At 33.4% G+C, this 23363-nt stretch overlaps 1 protein-coding gene and 1 long non-coding RNA gene across 2 annotated transcripts; one reads left to right on the top strand and one right to left on the bottom strand.

Moving 5' to 3' along the window:
* The first annotated feature begins 267 nt into the window (after window positions 1-267).
* Window positions 268-13272, top strand: LOC149481868 (uncharacterized). The gene is made up of 2 exons (XR_016316820.1): window positions 268-403; window positions 13129-13272. It is a non-coding gene; the product is annotated as an uncharacterized LOC149481868 (long non-coding RNA).
* On the bottom strand, window positions 13119-23015 carry LOC149481867 (mitochondrial potassium channel ATP-binding subunit-like). Its single transcript, XM_089705064.1, has 14 exons — window positions 22865-23015; window positions 22453-22792; window positions 21913-22068; window positions 21342-21487; window positions 20561-20636; window positions 20128-20268; window positions 19205-19389; window positions 18573-18750; window positions 18167-18286; window positions 17790-17893; window positions 15753-15927; window positions 15063-15241; window positions 13788-13935; window positions 13119-13306 (listed from the first exon to the last, which is right to left on the bottom strand). Exons 1-14 carry the CDS (start codon window positions 22909-22911, stop codon window positions 13214-13216), a joined length of 2088 nt encoding a protein of 695 aa, XP_089561190.1. The 5' UTR covers window positions 22912-23015; the 3' UTR covers window positions 13119-13213.
* Between the last annotated feature and the right edge of the window lie 348 nt (window positions 23016-23363).

Here is a 23363-nt window from a genome sequence, read left to right as displayed (position 1 = left end):
CTTCTTTAAATAAAATGATGAAAAGTACAATAAAAACCGGATACCCCAAAATCAAACTTGTCTCTCACTATCCCATCCATGTCTAAGATCCGATACCCCATTTGATATTTTTATCACGCTATTTATTGCTATAGATACGACGGAAATCTGGTTTCCTTAAGAAAATAAATAATTATTAAAAGTAAATGGTAACAAAACAATCAAATAATTGTATATAAATATTCACTGAGGAAATAATATCAATGTTGCTTACGATAAGCAACGGATTTACTTTTTTATATAAATATAAATAAAGAAGAAATTTTACTACTTTACAAAAAATACACACGAGTCAAAAGGTTAAATTTTACAAAAAACATTTTACATTTAATACATTATAACCTTAATTTCCACTATCCTTAAGGTTGATGTTCCGACCGTCCCTCCATACATTTTTGATTACCTCTAAACACTTAACACAGACACTATTTCTTTAAAACTAATCATTTTATCACTTCTCTATAATGAAATGTGTGCGCGTTCGACCTTTTTAATCAATAATTTACAATATTTACTTAGAAAAACAACAGTAAAATACCGGAAAAATTTGACACTTCTACAGTAGTGTGCGTGACTTTTGCCAAGCGAAACACGACATAAAGCACGACATCTAGCGCATAGACTATATACTTATTACAGATCTAGCGCGTCAATGTCTAAACGAAAGGCGATGTTTAGACATTGACGCGCTAGATGTCGTGCATTCGCGTTCGTTATCTTATGCATAATGAGCATAATTCTAATAAATCAAAGTTCTGTGTAAAAATTGAGTAATTTCATTTCCAATCGTTCAAAGAAAATAACAATAAAATAAAATAAAACTAATGACCTTAGAAACTATGTTTTTTTTTATTTATTACTCATTATTGTTCGTCCGTCGTAGGTCTGTAAACTGTATTGTACACTGAAGGTAAATGGTACTGTAGGTACTTTAGTTCGGCGTCGTCGCTCGTCGGCTTGATATAAAATTACATTCTTGATTTCATTGACACGCGCTATGATTTGCGCGCGGAATTTCTTGTGTTGTGAATTTATTTTTGTATGCTATGCATTTTAATTGATTCAAATTGCAATGTTTCTCTAGTATGCATTTGAGACTATATTGTAAATTGTAATAATTGATCGTGGGTATAGTAATTAATTATTCTAATAACGCAATTAGTAATATATGTATTTTCGGTGGGATTCAAAACAAAAAATTGGCCCGTGATTTTTATGAAATTTCACCACATTGCAAATCACATCAATCATAGTTCATACACATGTATGACGAAAGTGATTAGTATTGTGGCTAACATTGACTCATCAGTTCATCACTGAAACCAGTGATAAATCAGTACCTATATCATATTGTGTTTGAATATTTTTAAACAATGATATAAGTATACAATTATTATAAATCGGTAAACTATCAAAGTAATCACAAACTTGCAAACATTGGTAAAATGTCCAGTAGTTTATGAGCCTATTCATTACAATTTACAATCAAACAAACAAACAAAGTTTTCCTCTTTATAATATTAGTGTAGACAAACACTATGAATACGATCACTAATGCAAATTCGGGGATTTTCTAATTATTGCTAAATAATAATTGAATTCGTTTTGAAATACTCTATAATTTTTAGTGTATAAATAGACATTTATAATGTGGTGCTCATTTTTTTTGTACTGCTAACGCTATTGTAGGTACCTATTTTCGTTGTTTTATTTCAAGTGAACACGGCCATACAATTTTGTCACGAGCCGCCTATGATTGTAGGTACTTTTGTTAGGCTCCTTCGTCGTCCGCGTCGGCTCGAAAGTTCTTGATTTCATTGTCACGCGCTATGATTTGCGCGCGGATTTTCTTGTGTTGTGAATTTATTTTTGTATTATTATTATTTTTTATTTATTTTTTTATTTTATTGATTCAAATAAAATATTTCACTAGTATGCATTTGAGACTATATTGTATTATGTATAATTTATCGTAGGTATAGTTATTCTTATAACGCAGTTATATTTTCGGTGGGACAATTTGACCCGTGATTTTTCTGAAATATCACCACGTTGCAAATCACATCAATCATACACACGTATGACGAAAGTATAGTGGCTATAATTGACTCATCAGTTCATCACTGAAACCAGTGATAAATCAGTACATATATCATATTTTATTGTGTTTGAATATTTTTTAAACAACGATATAGGTATACAATATTATTATAAATCGGTAAACTACCAAAGTACTTCCGAATTTTCAGACAGACAAACAAGTAGTTTGAACACGCAGTTTTCTTATACTAGTAGCAAAAATCAAAACCATAATATTATGTTTCCCTACTATATTTTACTAAAAGTCGAGTGCGTCGAAATCGTAAATAATAATATGTTTTTCACCTTCCTGGTTATTTTCCCATAGTAAATAGTGTTTTAGGTTTGTTGTTGTAGGTAGGAATAATAATAATTATTCTTACATGTTGGTTATGAAATGTATATTGAAATAATTTACTTTTACAAATCATTAGTGATATAAGTTTTGAGTGAAAATGCTTGGATCAGCATAATATTATATGGTACTTCAAATACATGTTTTGATAAAAAAAACAATAGTGTAATAAAATAAAACTGCGTTTTATTGTAATCAATGTTGACAATTTTAAATTCCAAAATTATTGATCAATAAAATAGTTTACACCAACAAATATAACTTTTATTTTTATAACAATCGTTCATAATATAAACCGTAGCAGGTGGCGTTTTGAAGTTCTGTCTACTCATACAGAAAAATGGAAAACTTGTTTTTTTTGTAAACAATTTATTACTCATGTTGTTTGGCAACTCGAAGCGTGGTCGTCCGTCGTAGGTACTTTTGTTCGGCGTCGCGTCGTCGTCCGCGTCGGCTTGATATAAAACATTCTTGATTTCATTGACACGCGCTATGATTTGCGCGCGGAATTTCTTGTGTTGTGAATTTATTTTTGTATGCTATGCATTTTAATTGAATCAAATTGCAATATTTCTCTAGTATGCATTTGAGACTATATTGTAATAATTGATCGTGGGTAGGTATAGTAATTAATTATTCTAATAACGCAATTATATTTTCGGTGGGATTCAAAACAAAAAATTGGCCCGTGATTTTTATGAAATTTCACCACATTGCAAATTATATATTACTAGCTGTTGCCCGCGACTTCGTCCGCGATTAGGTCGTTTTTCGTCATTCGTCGTTTAAAAAAAATACGTGACACTTTATTTTTGAATGTTCTTAAGTTCTTAATTATGGTCTCTTATAAAATTTAACTACTTACATTAAAATTGAACACTCTGATAAGAAAATCTTAAAATCTGAAGAAAACATGAATGAATGTGATTTAAATTCTACATTACTTAGTATCAAAATATAATAATCAAAATTAAATGTAGATTAACAGTTTGAGCACACCATTATAGAATATGTACTTAAGTATTAAATTACGTTAGTTAACATAGTAACTTTACTAAAAACACGATGACTTTCTTTCGCGCTCGGTACCACAAACTAAGCATGTTTGTGGTAAGTGGCCCGCGTGACGCGTCACTTGACCCCCTGCGAGTTCCCCTCCGTTGCTATGCGAAAATACATTCGTTGCTCTATTTTAGGAAAAATTTGTAATACTGTGGCCTGGGCGTTATAACACGTCCAGGGAGTTCCTGAGTGCCGATATCACCATCTTGAGGAAAAGCTTCTAATGTCGATTTAAAACTGCATACATACGAATTAACCTGTTCTAAAATTGTGAAATGAGTTCAGTTTTAAATTTGAGAAATATTGATTTCTTGTATTCCACTATTCGTTGTAGTCGAATACAAAATATACCTATTTAAACAAACTTAGGTTGGCCTACAGGCAAAAGGGATCCTATCAAATGGTAAAATTGACCTTGTATCTTAAAAGTAAGCATGAACGGACCTTCTGATAATTATTGAGCACCAAAGGATCATTTGAAACGCGCTACTATAAGAGCGAATATTGTCTAATAACAGTTTACATTGCACAGTATGTTCCTCTAAAAGTAGTGATTTCAAAGGTTCCGGTGTATCTTCAAATGAAAGCCGACTCCTTACTACACTTTAAAGCATTACAAAAAGAACATACTACGCCTTTACAGAAGATGATCTGTAATCAATTGTGAGGTTATAAGCAAACCCACTTTTATATTTGTCAGACCACACCACCGAATTCGTAGATTGTTTACCTCAAGTCATTAAGACTATGACGAAATCTGTCTGCAGTAAGACGGGCCTCTCGCTATTCGTCCGTTTCCAGAGACCGTATAGTTTCAATTCTTAATCTTTCATTAACCCATTGACCACCGAGCGCCCCGATCGGGGCGCGACACAATAGATTTTCTATTTTGTCTGTGATACCGGGGACTGACAAACTTATTAATCGTTCTTGTCTCATATAATTGTAATATTCGCGTCCCTACTCTAGTCATTGCTTATACTCATGTTCATCTTCAAGAGATCGAATAATATTATGATGCACCCTATTATTTGTCAAACGGTCTTCATATTGAGTAAAGTTTCAGATTCTCGAGATAAAATATGACTGTCGTGATCAGTAGTGAGACGTAATTCCCTCTCAGTGAGGGTTTCGGTCTCACGGGATAGTAGGGGAGACCGGGTTTGGTTGTCTCACGGGTTGGTTGTCACAGCGGTCTTAACACAAAACTGAACTATCGAATAAGTCTGTTGAACAGCGTGGCAAGAGCGATACAGTGACAACGCTGTCCCCACTTCGCGTCAGACCACCCCGATCTGCCGTGAGGGCCTCACACGTGTTTATTGTTTTCGCACAGATTTTTTATGATATGAGGACCGAAATGCTCCTCATAACATCACTTTTTGTGAACGAAACGACAGCGCGGTTATATTTAATGCCAACACCATTAGAAAAAAGGATTATTATTAATTGTGAAAAAATATCATGATTTAAGCGCGTCACACACGGTGAAGATACTATAATATTTTATCTTAAGATACTGTTATATATTTTTATTACCCACAAAATTTCGCGTCATTTGTAAAAGGATGGCGGTTCTACAGGGGTCTTAGTACGCAATGACAAAAAGAAAAATGATGGTCCGAACGCTGATACCGGATGCGTTAAGATACTGTGATATAAAATATAACAGTATCTTAAGATAAAATATTATAGTATCTTCACCGTGTGTGACACGCTTTACACTATTAACACTCTTTTAACATAAAATATAAGTCTGTGAGTGTGTAAAAATAAATCCAGCTAATTACACATCAAACTTATGTTTATAATTAGGTATACGACATGAAAATATATTAATTACCAAGCAATAATAATACAGATAAGCAGTGGTGGCTCAGTGGTGAGACCTCGGACTTCGAATCGATAAGTCCGGGGTTCGAGACCAGGCGAGCGCGCAGGAAATAAATTGATTTTTCAATTTATCTGCGCATGTTGTAACATCACCACTGCTCGAACGGTGAAGGAAAACATCGTGAGGAAACCGACATGTCGAAGAATTAAAACAGTTCGATGACAATATGTGTCATCCGCCAACACGCACTTGGCCAGCGTGGTGGATTATGGCCTGTACCCTCATAGGAGGCCCGTGTCCCAGCAGTGGGAACGTATATGGGCTGATGATGATGAATAATACAGATAAATACTGAACATAAGTAGGTATAATAGATATTAAGTAGTATTAGTTAAAATATACTTTGACTGTTAGTCAAAGTTTATTTTTACTAACAACATGTAAATGAAGAAGAAATAATAATTACCAACGAACTAACCTTTTCTATAATACTTAACACAGCACATTTTTCAAATTATCTTGCTCAACCCTGCTCAAAAATTTGAGGGTTTTGTTGGAACTTTAATATGTCAAAACTATGATATAATTATCTAAACTACGATACAACTTGCTTGCGGAAATGCTCATTACAATTGTGAATCTAAAGAATAACTAACAACATACTATTCAATTTTATTGAGCTGATGAATATCTTTTGCCTGGAAGAAATCACCGTCGCCTAATAAATATACTGTGTTTTCTTATAAAACCGTTACATAATTTATTTTATCTACTTAAATAATGAAAATGATATTATATTTATAAAATATAAAACATATTATGTAAAATGATTAAAAATAAATAAATGAAGCAACTACGATTCAAAGAAAACATCTTTTTCAGTGTTAAAATGCTCTTAGCAATCCTGGATGATGAACTGTATCATGTTCTCTGATCCCAGTACGGTCGGTACCTCGATAGCCATAACGATAAATATTATAATCAGATAACCGCAAAGTCAAAATAAAAACATTACTTGTACAGTTGTTTGTGCAAAATTTACGTTTCATTTGGAATAACATTTTTTTCGGTACTAAAACGTAGTCGTTTGATATGTGGTTGGCTGCCCCTCCTCTCCTTCCTGAAAAATATCCTCCAAAATTTCCCGAGATACTTCCAATGATTGAACCATTGGACGTTGGACATTAACTTCAGTCAAAAATTGACGAAGCGGATGATTACTAATTTCCACTTAATCCTCGCTGCTACTATCTTTACCATCAAATCATCAATTTTCAAGTGGTGTTGTAAAAATATCAGCAGAAATCGTCTTCCAAAGGCGATATAATTTTATGAGCATTGAATCAGTAAATAACAAAATCAAAAGTTAACTGTAAATCTATAAAAAAGCTACTCCCAAATAAAATTTTATCAAAAACTACTGTTCCCAATGCACCTCAAAATAATAAAAGAATTCATCATTTTATTATTTCATTCTAAAAGTGTAATATAATACCTACCAACAAAAAACATGAATTGCTATCATTATAAAAAATAAATACCTATAAGTAACAACTAACAACTTACTTTTTGTGGGAACGCATGATGGTGAAAATTCACAAAACACGAAGATTGCATTTGATATTTTTGGTTTTATGGCATTCAATTGCTTTATAAATATCACTACATAGTATAAAAAAAGTCGCTTTCTCTGTCCTTATGTCCCTTTGTATGCTTAAATCTTTAAAACTTCGCAACGGATTTTGATGCGGTTTTTTTAACTGATTCAAGAGGAAGGTTTTAGTATATAACAATTTAAATTTATTAGGTTTTAGACAAAGCGGACGAACCCGCGGGCGGTAAGCTAGTAAATTTATAAAATACGAAGATTTTTAAAATTGTAACTAATGAACGCAATCAATATTAGATTAACTGTAGATAATGGTGTCTAGTTTTACTTAAAATAATAAACATCTACCCTCACTTTAAAAAATGTAGTATATTTATTATTTACACGAAATATACCTTATAGGGAAGGGAAGATATGGGCTAAAGAGTTAAATAAATAACATAATTATATTTAAATTATTAATTTCCAACTGTGTATTCGGTAGTGTTAACATCTAAATTGATTTGATTTTTACGAAATCTCATAGATGGCGCTGTTACAAAATTAACATTATACAACTTACATTCTTTAAACTATGTTTCTCTTCCCAAGTTACTTAAATGGCATAATTTTTATAGTGTCCATCTAGATATTGTCAAACAACATATTATATATGCGTCATTTGATTATTAATTTCCAATAGTTAACGTGTGTTTGATTTTTCTAACACTTCATAGATGGCGCTGTTTCAAATTTGTCTTTATACTGCTAAGATTCATTTAACTGTTTCTCTGCCCAAATTACGTAAATGACATAGTTTTTATTTTGTAAAGCTAGATAATAGCATGGCTTACTCGAAACCAACATTTAAACATGAGTCTTTAGATTGTACGCTGTCGTAGTACACGGAATATGTAAGAAAAATAAAGGCTCACAGCTCCTCCCCCGAAGGTGGTATCATGATAATATGTTTAAACTATCCTCACCCGACCTCTTAGGAATATTCATGCAAAATTTGAAGTAAATCTATGCAGTACTTTTCGAGATTAGCTCGGTCAAACATACAGACAAACAGACAAACAGACAAACAGACAAACAGACAAACAGACAAAAATTCTAAAAACTATATTTTTGGCTTCTATATCGATTATAGATCATGGATTATGTATTCTTTTAAAAAAATATTCAATGTACAGTTTTGACTTTCCTACGATTTTATTATATATACAATTACAATTACAATTATTATAAATCGGTAAACTATCAAAGTAATTACAAACTTGCAAAATATGCTTTTCCGAATTTTCAGACAGACACACAATTTTATTAGTTTGTTTTAGCAAAGTAGGTACCTATACCTATACGCTTACGTCGCGCGTCGCGTCGTCGAAAACGGTGCGCCCAGAAACAAACATACCTAATTCAGTTACAATCCTTTTTTTGTTCCGTAATTTATTGTATTTATTCTAATACGATTTTTTTTATTCGTCGGCCAGTTCTACTAGGTATAAAAAGATAAAATTGAAATATAATTATTGTAGCGACAGCCATATTATGTTACTATGTTTTCGTAAATATGTTTTTCACCTTCCTGGTTATTTTCACATAATCTTATCTTATATATAAAAATGAATCGCAAAATGTGTTGGTAAGCGCATAACTCGAGAACGGCTGAACCGATTTCGATCATTCTTTTTTTATTATATTCCTTGAAGTACGAGGATGGTTTTTATGTAGAGAAAACGTAAATATTATGTACCACGGGCGAAGCCGGGGCGGACCGCTAGTCTTCTTATATATAAAAATGAATCGCAAAATGTGTTGGTAAGCGCATAACTCGAGAACGGCTGAACCGATTTCGATCATTCTTTTTTTATTATATTCCTTGAAGTACGAGGATGGTTTTTATGTAGAGAAAACGTAAATATTATGTACCACGGGCGAAGCCGGGGCGGACCGCTAGTATATATATATATAAATGAATCGCAAAATGTGTTGGTAAGCGCATAACTCGAGAACGGCTGAACCGATTTCGATAATTCTTTTTTTATTATATTCCTTGAAGTACGAGGATGGTTCTTATGTAGAGAAAACGTAAACATGTACCACGGGCGAAGCCGGGGCGGACCGCTAGTCTTCTTATATATAAAAATGAATCGCAAAATGTGTTGGTAAGCGCATAACTCGAGAACGGCTGAACCGATTTCGATAATTCTTTTTTTATTATATCCCTTGAAGTACGAGGATGGTTCTTATAGCTAGAGAGCTAGTTAGTTTAGTTTTAGTGCAGTGGCAGTGTAAATGTTGTTGTTGAGGTTATGTAAATTTAACACTTTAGTTAACTACCAAGATATAAAGAAATGAGGATAGGACACAATAACTATTGGTTGAGGTATTTATAAACTCATAATATACTTTTAAAAAAATCACGTTTTAATAAATTTCTAGAATTAAATTAGAACAGCTGATTCAAAATAGCCTAAAAAATCTTAATAATAATAATTACGCTTCACAGCAAGAAGAAATGTACCATATGTACCCGCACAAAGTCGATATTGTGTTGCCTACCGTTCGACTCAATGGCTAGGGTTGTAACTACCTTTAATAATTATTACCAAACTAATAAACCGAGTGATGCGAAATAACCATAATTCTTTTAGAGTTTGATAAAATGATCAGGCAGGTATTTTCTTTAATCCTCTGAATTCTCGGTTACTAAATTGTATCGTTGAAATTATTCTTAATCGCGTAAATTTAATAAATAATCATATGGAAAACAATTTTCATTTGTTTTTTTACTTTCACGCCCAACTACTATACAATAATTACGTTGTTTCGGTATTTTGACGAGAAAACGCAGGAAACATCCGTTGTATCATTTTAGATAGATTGTATATTTTGTATCTGTAGAATTGAAATCAAAGCTATGTATATGTTGTCTCCATTCTTTTCTTATCGGATTGTTGATCCCAATGCGAATGCGTCACTTAAATTTTATAAAAGACAATTAAGAACATCAAAAATAAAGTGATACGTAAATATTTCACAGTGCAATATATTATATAATTAATAATAATTATATATTTATGAAAAAATAATTACATCAGATTTAATAATAGCAATTGTTTTGAATGTACATAATATGAATAAATGATTACATCATAATAGTAATAATTACAATTGTTTTATTTCCCATTTGTTGCAACCCTAGCATATCTTCATGTAGCAGCAGAAGTACCTACACTGGCGGCGCGGCGGCATCGTGCGACATCAAAGGCATTGCCTTACTAGGTAAGTTTATAATGACTCATTTCTTTTATTATATAATTTACGTTTTACTTTTACAGAATCCGATTCAATGGATTATGAAGACGAGTCACACAACGCCATACGATAGTGATGATGAATGAACATTTCAATAAATGCATGCGTGTTTTTTTTATGTTGTTTTGTAATTGTTAATTGTTTCTTAAATAAAGAAATAAACTAAATATTTAAATGATGATTTGTTATTTGCAACACAACTTTATATTTGAGATTCTTTACAAATGTATATTTAGTTTTGTATCATCAAATTTATAAATTTTATTCCATAGTTTTCAAAATTAAATGTAAATGACCATAAAAACATTAATAAAGTAAATCATTGATGTAAGGTCAGGGAACGTAATACATATATACATCTGACCATGTAGAAGCTAAGTCTTGTTGACTGCTGAAGTCTGTAAAGTTTTGTTGTCTGCTGAAGTCTGTACGCAATGAAAATGTCTGCCGTTTCGAAAATAAGTTTTTAAGACCCTAATAAATAAAATATATGTATATATAATGGCAGATCTGGTCAAATACTTTCAAAATTGTATTTTTTTCAGCACTTTCATAAGTGTCTGCCAGAATGTTATCCGCGTGATAATGGTCTGCCATTGTTATTTTCCGATAGTAATAATAATCTATTTTCAAATATCAAAATGGCAGACGTGGTCAAATGGTTTCAAAGTTCGCCAAAAATTTCCACCTGTCTTACCTAAGCGCGCGCCCCGTCCACCACTCTGGGCTTAGTGACTCCTCATCTCATGTATAGTAGGTATAGGGGAATCAACACACAAAAATCCAGGTCTGGTCAAATACATACAGGTAGCTTTGCGCTAGCTCTCTAGCTATTACTTCTTATGGAGAGAAAACGTAAACATGTACCACGGGCGAAGCCGGGGCGGACCGCTAGTAAATAATAAAATAATAAATAGTGTATTAGATTTGTTATTGTATCTTGTATACCTACGAATAATTATTCTTACGTCTTGTTGGGAAATGTTCAAATACCTACCTATTGAAATAATTTACTGTTACAAATCATTAGTGTTATTAGTTTTGAGTGAATAGGCATGGATCAGAAATTCAGAATATAATATGCTACTAACTACTCAAATACATACATGTTTACACAACAAACACCACTGACCTCTATAACTATAAGTTATAGAGGTCAGTGACCGTCAGTGACAAACACTATGGATACCTACGCTCGCGAATGCAAATTCGGTGATTTACTAATTATTGATACCTAGTCATTGAATTCGTTTTGAAATAGCCTGTACTTTGTAATTTTTAGTGTTATAGACATTTATAAAATGTGGTGCTCATTTTTTTGTAATAAATCATCCCGAACGCTATTGTATTTTCGTTGTTTTATTTCAAGTGAACACCTAGGTATACAATTTTGTCACGAGCCGCCTCTGGCCTCTGGGTGAAATAAACAAGTCAAATGATTTTTGTTCTAATTGTATTTTGGTAGTAGTTTGTTTAGAATTTACATTACCATTGTTTAATTTTTATTTTGTATTTGCAGTAAAATAAAAAGATGAAAAACTTCATTAGGTATATTGTACGACACCTCACTCTGAATCGCGCTAGCGAAATTTTTTCGTTACAGAGCACATATACAACTTTCGGACAATCTTCATTGAGGCCGGCCGGCAAATCGAGTATGTCGAGAAACTTCACTTATTCGATGGAGGTATTCTACCTTCCTTCCTCCACAGTTGTGGGACCCCGACGTGCATTGAACACGCAGCTTTCTGATACTAGTAGCTAAAATCAAAACCACAGATATGTCTGTGATCAAAACCATAATAATATTTTTACCTATTATTTTACTAAAAGTCGAGTGCATCGAAATCGTAAATATGTTTTTCACCTTCCTGGTTTTTTTTCCATAGTAAATAGTGTTTTTGATTTGTTGTTGTATGAATAATTATTCTTACTTGTTGGTTATGAAATGTATTTTGAAATAATTTACTTTTACAAATCATTACTGATATTAGTTTTGAGTGAAAATGCTTGGATCAGCATAATATCATATTTGCTACTTCAAATACATGTTTTGATTAAAAAAAAACAATAGTGTAATGTAGGTAATAAAATAAAACTGCGTTTTATTGTAGGTAATCAATTTTGACATTATTTATTTCCCAAAATTACAATAAAATAGTTTACGCCAACAAATATAACTTTTATTTTTATAACAATCCTACTTCCTACTAATGCGAAAGTTCATACATGTTTCAAAAGAAAAACTTTTACTTTTACTATTATTTCAATTTATCCGGTTTAATTAAGACTTAATATTGATACATATGATCATTATAAATACAAATAGGAATTAACAATATAACGAATACGTGGCACAACTAAAATTTTACCGATACCACCCGTGGTCATTCTCCTTTGTGGGTCATTTGTAACAGGATGGCGGTTCTACAGCGAAAAAAGAAAAATGATGGTCAGAACGCTGATACCGGATACCTTAAGATACTGTAATATAAAATATTACTAGATTAGATAAAATATTATAGGTAGTATCTTCACCGTGTGTGACGCGCTTTACATTCACGCCATCTAGAGTTAAATCTTTATCATTTTTGTATACGTCTGTGTGTGTAAACGACCCTGTATGCAATGACAGATGTTAAAACGCATAATTTTACCGAATTGGGTGGATTTTAAGGCAATGATATAACATATTTCAATAAAATATAATATTCAGTAACCGCCATGACTATTCCTAGGTTTGATGACTATTCCAATTACGCAAAAACTCAAATAAACTAGAAATGTAGAATTCAGCGCCATCTAGCGGGATATTGGCTGGGAACAGATCGTTGCAATCACCTTAAGAACAAAAATTAAATAAAAGAGAAAAAAATGTCAAAAAATAAAAAAAAAATGTCCAAATTGTTCTACTTATGATCTACGACTATTATTATAAGGATCTATTATCTTCTTCTTGGTCTTGTTGCTTGATGAGGTTCCAATAATGTCCCTTTTGCTTCTTCAGTTGATCGTGAGTACCCATCTAAAATAGAATTATTTATTATGAGACAAAAACCTTAAATATGAAGTTATAGTCTAAGAGAGGAATTAAAAGTAAAAAAAAAATAATAAAAAATACAAGTACACCAGGAAAACTATGTCACTCGATAAATTATTGCATATGGTTTCATATTATTATCAAAGATGTCATATGGGAGCCTCATTAAATAATAAGAGGCTATTACTTTGATTAAATTGGCCATAAAGTAAAAGAACTGTCTGTGCACTTATAAGCCGCAATGGCGGCAGACGGGGGTTTGAATCCCGTATCTATGTTTTCTATTCTTTCAAAATTTATAATATTTTAAGTGAAACTTCTTTAGCCGCGTTGAGAGTAAGATGGCGTCATGGCAATACCGTCACGTCCTGGAGTACAGCGATAATTTTGGTATCTTTGAATCTTGCCAAAGCAGTTTCACTTCTGACACGTGTGCTCGGCACACACTTCTTATTTATTAACTCACCTCAACAATCTTCCCCTTACTCAAAACCACAATTAAATCAGCATTCATTACAGTAGATAGTCGATGTGCGATCACGAGCACTGTGCGACCTTTGGAAGCTGTCTCTAACGCTGTTTGCACCACTTTCTCGCTTGTCGCGTCTAAGGCACTGAAATAGAAAATTTCTTATTACTTATAATATTTGAATTGAGTTGTTTGTTTGTAATGAAATTGTCCAGAAGTCATCAAGTAGAATTATGCCTAGTGATTCAGTTTTTAATTGTAAGTTCGTGTAACTTCCGATTCGCAAATCAAAAAATTGGTTGTCTGTAAAGTCGGTTTACTGACGATAGTTGAACGTGACAACGTCCGATTGTGCTTCTTTGTCGCTCGTTCCGCGCTCTCGCTTGCACTTCAAGCATTACATGGAACGCCTCAGAGCGAGGTAGAGATAAACTACGATAACATGGCGCGCCCCTCCAAAATTCAAAACGTTTGAAAGTATTTGTGAAAGTATTTACAATGCACCACCAAGATTCACAACGCATGTGTGCGTAATGAGACGGCCGTCAAACAAAAACAAATCCACGGATTTGTTGCTCGACTAGTCACACTCTAATCGCTCATTATTATTAGTAATGGCGCTGCACTGACGTATTCTATGAAAACGACACGTGCGTTGTCTTGGGCGCTCGGCAACTTATGATTAGTTGACCAACAAATCTGGACGTAAAGTACTAAAGACGAATACGTACAACTACATACAAACTCCTTCGTAAGGATGTCACTACACACATTGAAACAGTAATTTGGAGGGGCGCGCCATGTTATCGTAGTTTATCTCTAACGCCGCATGAGTCATGTTTTTTCGTGCGTGCAGCCGGCTCTATCGAATTATAAGACGTTGTCACGTCAAAAACCAATTTATTTCCTGCGCGCTCGCCTGGTCTCAAACCTTGGACTTATCGATTTGAAGTCCGAGATTTCACCACTGAGCCACCACTGCTCTAACCTACATTCTAAGACATTTAGGCGACGCGGTTGGCGCAGTGGTAAAGTAACTGCCTACTGAGCCGACGGTCCCGGGTTTGATCCCCGATCAGGGCAAATATTTGTGTGATGAACTCAATTATTTGTTCTTGGATCTGGGTGTTATTATCTATATATAATATTATATTTATCGTCGCCCAGTACCCACAACACAAGCCTTAATTGAGCTTACTGTGGGACTAGGTCGATTTGTTTAATAATGTCCTATAATATTTATTATTTATTTATTTATTATTTATTTCTCACCTAGTGGCTTCGTCCAGGATCATAACGGGCGGGTTCTTCAGCACCGCTCTGGCTATGGCGATCCTCTGTTTCTGCCCTCCGCTGAGGGACATTCCTCTTTCCCCTACGAGTGTATTGTATCCGTCTGGGAAGTTTCGTATGAATTCATCCGCGTTCGCTGTTTGGGCTGCGCGGTATACCTAGAAAAATTCAATAAGTAAAGTTATATATGTATTATTTATTTTTATTTATTTCTTTATTAATACTAGTCAAAAGAAATTGTAGGCCCGTATCCTAGCAATGGGGAAATGGCTAATGGGCCCTCTTCACAATAGAGAGCGTTGGCCCAACAAATGATCGTCAATGTTTGCCGCCATTACGGCGATTACGAATAAACATCTATCCTTGTGATAAGGGCAAAAAAATAATATGCAAATATACTTAAATAATATGCAAATAAATAATTGTCTGTAGCAAAACTCTGCCGCTTGTATAGGGCAGTTTTCTAATTAGCGTATAAAATAAACTTTGACTATAACTACCACGAAATAATGTGACTACTAAGATTCTACACGTACAAATACAAAAAAGAGTATTCCATCAATCTCTTACTATTTATCAGTTTTTGACATAGAGCAATGATTTTATCCTGTCGTCACGGTAATGATAACCAATAGTTAAAATTATTAATATTACTTAGGAAATACAAACCTCAGCATCGCTAGCCTCCGGTTTCCCATACCGTATGTTCTCTTTAACCGAGGTCGCAAACAACACGGGCTCTTGGCTGATCAGCCCTATGGCTCTACCTCGGAGCCAAGTACAATCCATTTCGCGGATATCCACGCCATCTATGGTCACTGAGCCTTTGTCTACGTCGTAGAACCTGGAAATAGAAAGAAATAAGAATAAAATCAATTTATTCGATGTTCACCACACAAAAATATGAGAAATGGCACAAAAAAATACTACACAGTATTATTAAGGCAGTAAAAATAAATTTATCCTGTAAATGTAAAAATGTATTGGCTACTAGCAGTCCGCCCCGGCTTCGCCCGTGGTACATATTTCGCAATAAAAGGTAGCCTACACGGACATGTATCAAGATAGACTAAGCGAGTGTATGTACTTCCCGTGTCCAAACTAAGGTTATGAAACTTACTTGACGCTGGCCTACACTCAGTCCGCGCTTGCAGTTCGCCAAGGAAAGACGTGAAGCTGAATAAAGTAAAATGCCGAATTGCGCCGTTATAAACTGTAGAAACTCCACAGCTGTGAGTGGCCGAGTTAGCAGAGATGTTTCCTTCCACCGGTAAGTAATTTTCTAATCAGAATATGCACTATTTATTTTAAAATCAAATAAAGAATATCTGTGGAAAACGATCGTGACAAACACGGATACCAAATCATACGAAATGATTCGGAATACATTGCGGCTTTTACTTGGCACGGTAAAGATCGCGTCGTATGATAACAAGCAATGAATAGCGTCTTCTCATTTTTCTGTTCTCATTTTTCTGTCCAATTTTGTGGTTAGTGATGTTCATTTGATGCAACAGTTCTCGATTCTAATCGATTTTATAATCGAACAGAAAAATGATAATTTGAAGGAGCAATTTTTCAGAAAAAAAGGCATAGATTTTTTTTGTCACTTAATACGACTTGACCTAGAACTTTTAAGTATATTAATACAAAGGTACTAGAAATAAATATTATGACATGGACGCCATTAGTTAAAGTGTCATCTTGGGAGTTTTTTAAGAAAACTCCTTATTGCTTAGACTATGTTTGTTTTTTCAGTTTTCCAAGTAACCCGAACATAAAAGGAAAATGGATCGATGCAACGGGATATAAAGATTGATTGATTGACAGTTTCATTACTTTCTTTCGATGGCCACTCTAGTACGTAGTACAAGGTAACTCAATGGGCATATGTAAGAAAAAGCTAAAACACATTAGTTTACTTGTTAGAATATTAAAAGGTTTATAACTTTATTTTATCATCCCTCTGTCTATGGTAATTATCATTTTTCTGTCTTGAATCGATTTAGTAATCGATTACGATTCATTTATTTGACTACCTCTTAGACATAGATCTAGTTTGATCTGATTTCTTTCGATTTACTTCGATGGGATAGGACGATACTAGAATCGCCGCGCGAGTGGCGGCCTAATCGATTTAGCGTAAAATGAAATTAACATCACTAAAAAGCGCTCGTGACGTCATAACGCGTCAAGGTCAGTACAAAAAATATGACACGCTTGGTTTTCATACAGATCGCGGTACTTGCGTTGTCTACTTAAATATACATGTCTGTGGTAGCCTATGTTCTTTCTCAGGGTCTAAAGGTTATCTGTGCCAAATTTCATCAAAATCGCTCCAGTAGTTTATGCGTGAAAACCATACATACATACATACATACAAACAAACCTTTCCTCTTTATAATATTAGTATAGATGTGTGTAGTCAGATGAAACTCTCATGAGAATAATATGTCTGATCGCGGTAAAAGTAGCCTATGTCAATCTCTCTTCTTACTATCTCCAGACAAAAATCATATCATGAAATCGCTTCCTTGCGGTAAAGAGAGATAAACAAATGAGTCAGTAATTTCATCTTTTTTCTAAAGTGCAAAGGAAAAAAAGGGAATTTTAAATATTCATTTGAATTACTATCCAACGGTAGAAGCTGTCCATTATCTTGATTTTAAAATTATTTATGCTAAAAACTGATAGCTCAAAACTGACCTTTCTAATAAAGCAGCTATGGTCGATTTTCCATTACCAGAACTACCCACTATGGCGACAGTCTTGCCCGCTGGTATTTTCAAGTTGAAGTTGTTCAATACAATCTGAAATGTATTGCAACAAAGTTATAGAACTTTTTCTTAGAGAATAATAAAAACAATTCATAATCATTACTATTATAAAAAAGAGAGTGTGTGCCGAGCATACGTGTCAGAAGTAAAACTTCTTTGGCTAGATTCAAAGATACCAAAATCGTCGCCTTACTCCATGACGTGACTGTATTGCCATGACACGACCATGAAATTTTACTCTCAACGCGCCTAAAGAAGTTTCACTTGAATAAATTACAAATAATAATAATATAAATATCTACTCACAGCTTCTGGTCTTGTTGGATAAGCGAAAGAGACATCCTTAAATTCAATGTCGCCGTGAAACTCGTGATATTTGATCACTTTTGTTCCCGACGTGTCCATTTTTGGTTCTTTGTTTATATACTGCAATTGTTAAGGGTAAATATATAAATTTGAGTATTTAGGTGAACATATCATATGGATGTTATTATTTAAATGAAAAAAAAATATTGATTGCTTATTGACAGGTGGAATAGAAAATATTTCGAGATCCTCGATTTTATTTATTGAATCGATTTTATCTATTTCACAAACCTTAAATCTTATTTATTACGCTGGTGTTATAAAGCATCGTTCCTGTTCCCTTTTACCTTCACATCAGAAGAACAAAACAAAAATATTTTTACCAATAAAAATCAAATTAACTCACCTCAAAAACCCTGCCACCCGCACTTATCCCTTTAATAACAGCACCAAACAGCAGGGATATCTGGGCAACAGAGCGTTGTATAGTTTGTGCATTAACAAGGAAGGCCATCACGTCGCCCGCCGACATCTGTCCCGTGGACATTAAGTGCCCGCCCATAAACATTGTCGCTAACACCATACTGAGAAAAACGCGATTTTTTTTTATAAAAAAATGATAATATATGTCCTAAATAAGACACTTTTATAGGTGTATGAAAGAAAATGTCGTCGCCGATACCTACAATCACGTCAAAATCACAGACGGATATTTTAAAAATATCCCTAAAAGTTTATCAAAAGGTACATTGTCGCTAACACCATGCTAGAGAAAACAAGATTATATTTTGATAAAAAAAAGGCCCCTAAAAGTTGTCCTTTTTTGGTGGTCTGGAAAATGTCGTCGCCAATGCCCAACTCGTCATAATCATCATGCCCAATCATAACCTTCACTGATAACATTTAACATTATCAAAAAACCAAGACTAAAACTCATCAAATCCCTTTCATACTTATTTTTAAATATAGGTGTTTATAAATATTAAGTATTTTTAAATTTTCGGTATTGCTAGAAAACTAGGTAACCTATTAACTTACCCATTCAAAAACAAATTAGTTCCAGCTTGGAACAATCCCACACCCAAACCCAACTCCATACTAAGTTCCGCCGCAGTATCACACTCCTCTGCGAACATTCTGGCTTCATTATCTTCACCGGCAAACGCTCGCACTGTGCGCATGTTTGATATCGCTTCTTCTGCCACTAGAGTTGCTTTTTCTATCTGGAAATTGTATTAAGATTTTGAAGTGACAACGTCTTATAATTTGATAGAGCCGGCTGCACGCACGAAAAAACATGACTCATGCGGCGTTACCTCGCTCTGACTCATCTGAGGCGTTCCATGTAAGGCTTGAAGTGCAAGCGAGAGCGCGGAACGAGCGACAAAGAAGCACAATCGGACGTTGTCACGTTCAACTATCGTAAGTAAACCGACTTTACAGACAACCAATTTTTTTTTTTATTGAAGTTTAGCAGAATTTGTTGAAATACTAGCAGTTGAACTACTAGAAGAAGTTGTTACAATACTAGCGTTGATTTATTATTATTTATTATTAAAAATTTCATGCCCAACACCCTGCTTTATTTACAATATCGCGAGATAGACTATAATCTAACTAGGCGTTTACAATTTGACGTTGACATTTAATTGCTATTCTATGTTCGAGTGTTTGCTACCGACTCCTACTAACGACTAGGACTGGATCAATATTGAAAATTTTTTATACTTAGTTTTATAGCATTCAAATATTTTATAATGAGAAATTTTGAATAATAGATCACGGGCCGGGATTCGAACCCGCGTCTTTCTCCTTGCCGAGGTGACACATGACTTCTAGATGACTCCGCCAGAGCATGGATCGAATTGAATGAACTTTTTGCGGTTCTTCAAGTGTTTTGCGAATTTATATTGACAATTCGAGCGCAACTGAAAAAAGGTAGTATAAATATAAAATCATACCTGGCTCTGAACTTCCCGAGACAGTTTCCTCAATAGTGAACCAATGAACGTGCCTCCGATGACCACAGTAGGAACACAGATAAGCGTCATTCCCGTTAAGTGTGGTGATATTATTAACAGGCTTACTGCTGATCCTACCACCTGCAAATGTATTATATGATTAGAGTACAGGCAATAAAATGCACTAATACATTATAAGATTCAATGCACTGCAATTTAGCCTTTTTCCAACAAAGTTAATTTAATTTTTTTTTTTTTAACAAAGTTCATTAATTGCAAATTTATTGCTTAAAACTGTTTGATACTTTAAAAAAGAGCATACGTGCCGAGCACACGTGTCAGAAGTGAAACTTCACTTGACTTGAAATGCAACACAATTTACAGTGCTTTACAATTAGAAAAATATTCAAAAACACCAAAAATGTTTTATTACCTGAGTAATAGCTCTTAGACCACCAGATATAGTCTGTTTAAAGGAACTCTTAAAATCTTGAACATCCACTGTTATTCTGAAAATCATTAAAACTTTGAATGTACTTATAATTTACATAAGATAGTCTAACTATTATTTCTATTACTTATATATAAATAAACCATTAAACTTATTTTTTAATATTTGCCCTTGACTTATTCATACTTAAGATTATTATTAATTAGTATGAATATTATTAAGTATGAAGCTACTATGGAAAAAAATTTAAGAAAATTGCAGAAAATAAATTATCAGTAGCTTCTTAGATTATGTAATCTCATCACACATACTTATAAAGAATTTTATTTATTTACAACTGATTAGCAAGATTAGAATATCTTTATCTAACCAAATACTTTAAAGTGGTAAAATTTATTGCAATGCACATAATCTATACTAATATTACTAAGCTGAAGAGTTTGTTTGTTTGAACGCGCTAATCTCAAGTTGGATAGCCAATGGTGTTGGATAGTCCATTTATGGAGGAAGGCTATAGGCTATATATCATCACACTAAGACCATCAGAAGCGGAGCCATGCGGGTGAAACCGAGGAATGCAGCAGTATTTAATAGGATTACATTTATTTTATAGTTGATCAGCTTTCTGTTTCCAAGACGTTACTTATATTTATCAGACTCAAGTAAATTTTGTTTTGTTAGTTTTCAACAGGAATCAAACACACAACCTCTTAGTTTTTCACACATCAACCACTGTACCAATAAGAAAATTAAATTTAAATACCTATTAACTATTTCTCCCGTTCTCTCTTGGTCAAAGAAGGCCATATCCTGCTGCAGTATGGACACAAAGAGGTCTTGCTTCATCTGAGCGGCTACCCGTTCACCAACTTGCGCCAATAGGTGAATGTAGAAAAATGTGAATACTGCCTGTAAAAATAAAATATATATTTTTGAATATGGTGTGTTTGTATTTATTAGAAATATTTCTAGATCAAGTACAAATCCAAAGGAAAGGTAAGATAATAAAATTATTTGTTAGAAACTACTTTTACATGTTTTAAAAAACATGTTGTTTAATATGTACCTACTTTATTTAAAGATGTAAAAAAATAAATTATGTCACTAAATATACTTCTGCTTGCAGCAAGTAACATAAAAAGTTATGCTTTCATGATTAAAACATTGGTCCAGTAAATTTGAGTGATTTTCAACAATGCAAAAACGGACCAAAACAGTAACAATATAAACAGAACTTGCTTTGCTTGCTAAGCCTTGAAATTCTCATCAAGAATAAATGTGACTAATTAGAATTTTAATTGAATTCATCAACAAAACATCTTATAAATAATTACCTGGCCAATATACAAAGAAATCATTTTGAGCGCAGGATATTTAATCTGATCAATGAAATCTAAGTTAGGATTGCTTCTCATATCAGCCAATATGTTCACAATCACACCCAACATGGCCGGAATGTAGATATTTAGAAATGCCACTGCCATGGCGGACTGAAAAATAATATTATAAAAGAAGTTAGACATTTTGTTTATATGTGATAATCTTATTAGCTTAATAAATTAAGCTTGTAACTTTATATACACTATTTACTCTATTTAAAAAATGCATTAAAATATATATAATAAGGTTTTATCTCAGAAATCCCACGGGAACGGGAACTATGCGGGTTTTTCTTTGAAAACGCGGACGAAGTCGCAGGCAGAAAGCTAGTCAACAATAATTTACTAATTCTATAATTTAATAAAATCAAAGTATGTATCTGAAGTTTAAATATCTGTAGTAGGTGTGAATTTTAAGTGGTAATACATTTACATATTTACTACTCTCACGATAAGGCTGTTTCAAAGGCATAATAAATGTACTAGAATACTCACAGCTACAGCAGCTGCCAGCAACCATTTGTGAGGTTTGAGATACTCAAGGAACTTTGACCAATCAAATTTTCCGCTGTCTTCATTCACATTTGGCCTCCGCTGTATTATTCTTGAATGAGCCTTTGCCTTACATAATACTGATCCATCACTTAATAAAAGACGAGTCCCTAAACCTAAACTAATACCCGTACCAAGCTTCCATGGACTAATAAACTGAAAAACACCTTTTAACTCATTCTCCTTGCAATTTTTAACATTAGATACGTATCTTTTAACAGCATCTGAAGGTTTATTCTTTAGTAAGTTTGTAAAATATCCATTGCTTCTTATCGGCGTTAACCTGAAAATAGAGAATTTATTTTTGTTTATCCTGTTCAAATGAAAAATTCGTAAACAACATCAAATTTTGTACCTTGGTCGCATTAATTGACATGACTGCATTTGTAGTAATTGCCACATTTTTATATATTTTTATTGTATTTTTATAATTTTATGAACATGATTGTTATTTATTAAAAATTTATTATAATAAATTAAGCTTTAAAAACATAGGACATAGGTTATAAAATGTTACGAAACTTGTCAATGTCATGATCATCTGACAGTCGATGTCTCGGTGACGCGGGTGACGTTGACTTTGAGTAAATTATTTTTTTAATAGTCGTTTTTTGTTACTCTGATACGAGGTTTCAAATACCAGTGCAAACTTAGCACCCCATCAATGGAATTTTGGGTCGAAAATGACCTTGATCGTTAGGTCCCCGTTAGGTCCTTTAAGGTCCCACAATTTTTTCGTTAGGTCCCCTTTAGTTTTTTTTTAAATAATTTTTTAAATTTTAGGTATAAAAAAAAATGCACTTTAGCACCCCATCCATAGAATTTTGGGTCAAAAATGACCTCAATCGATAGGT

This window comes from Colias philodice, chromosome 16 (assembly GCF_061535455.1).
Source record: "Colias philodice isolate Cphi_HAF_F1 chromosome 16, ilColPhil1 Martin Lab GWU primary, whole genome shotgun sequence".
Lineage (NCBI taxonomy): Eukaryota > Metazoa > Arthropoda > Insecta > Lepidoptera > Pieridae > Colias > Colias philodice.
Note: the sequence above shows the minus strand (reverse complement) of the source record. Positions and strands in the feature narration are given on the sequence as shown.

Excerpts from the sequence above, each read along its gene's own strand:
- LOC149481867 (XM_089705064.1), bottom strand. The coding sequence starts at position 22,911 with ATGTGGCAATTACTACAAATGCAGTCATGTCAATTAATGCGACCAAG. Across the intron at positions 20,269-20,560 it reads GTCTAAGAGCTATTACTCAG|GTGGTAGGATCAGCAGTAAG; the intron begins GTAATAAAACAT and ends ATACATTTGCAG. Across the intron at positions 15,928-17,789 it reads ATAGCTGCTTTATTAGAAAG|GTTCTACGACGTAGACAAAG; the intron begins GTCAGTTTTGAG and ends TTCTATTTCCAG.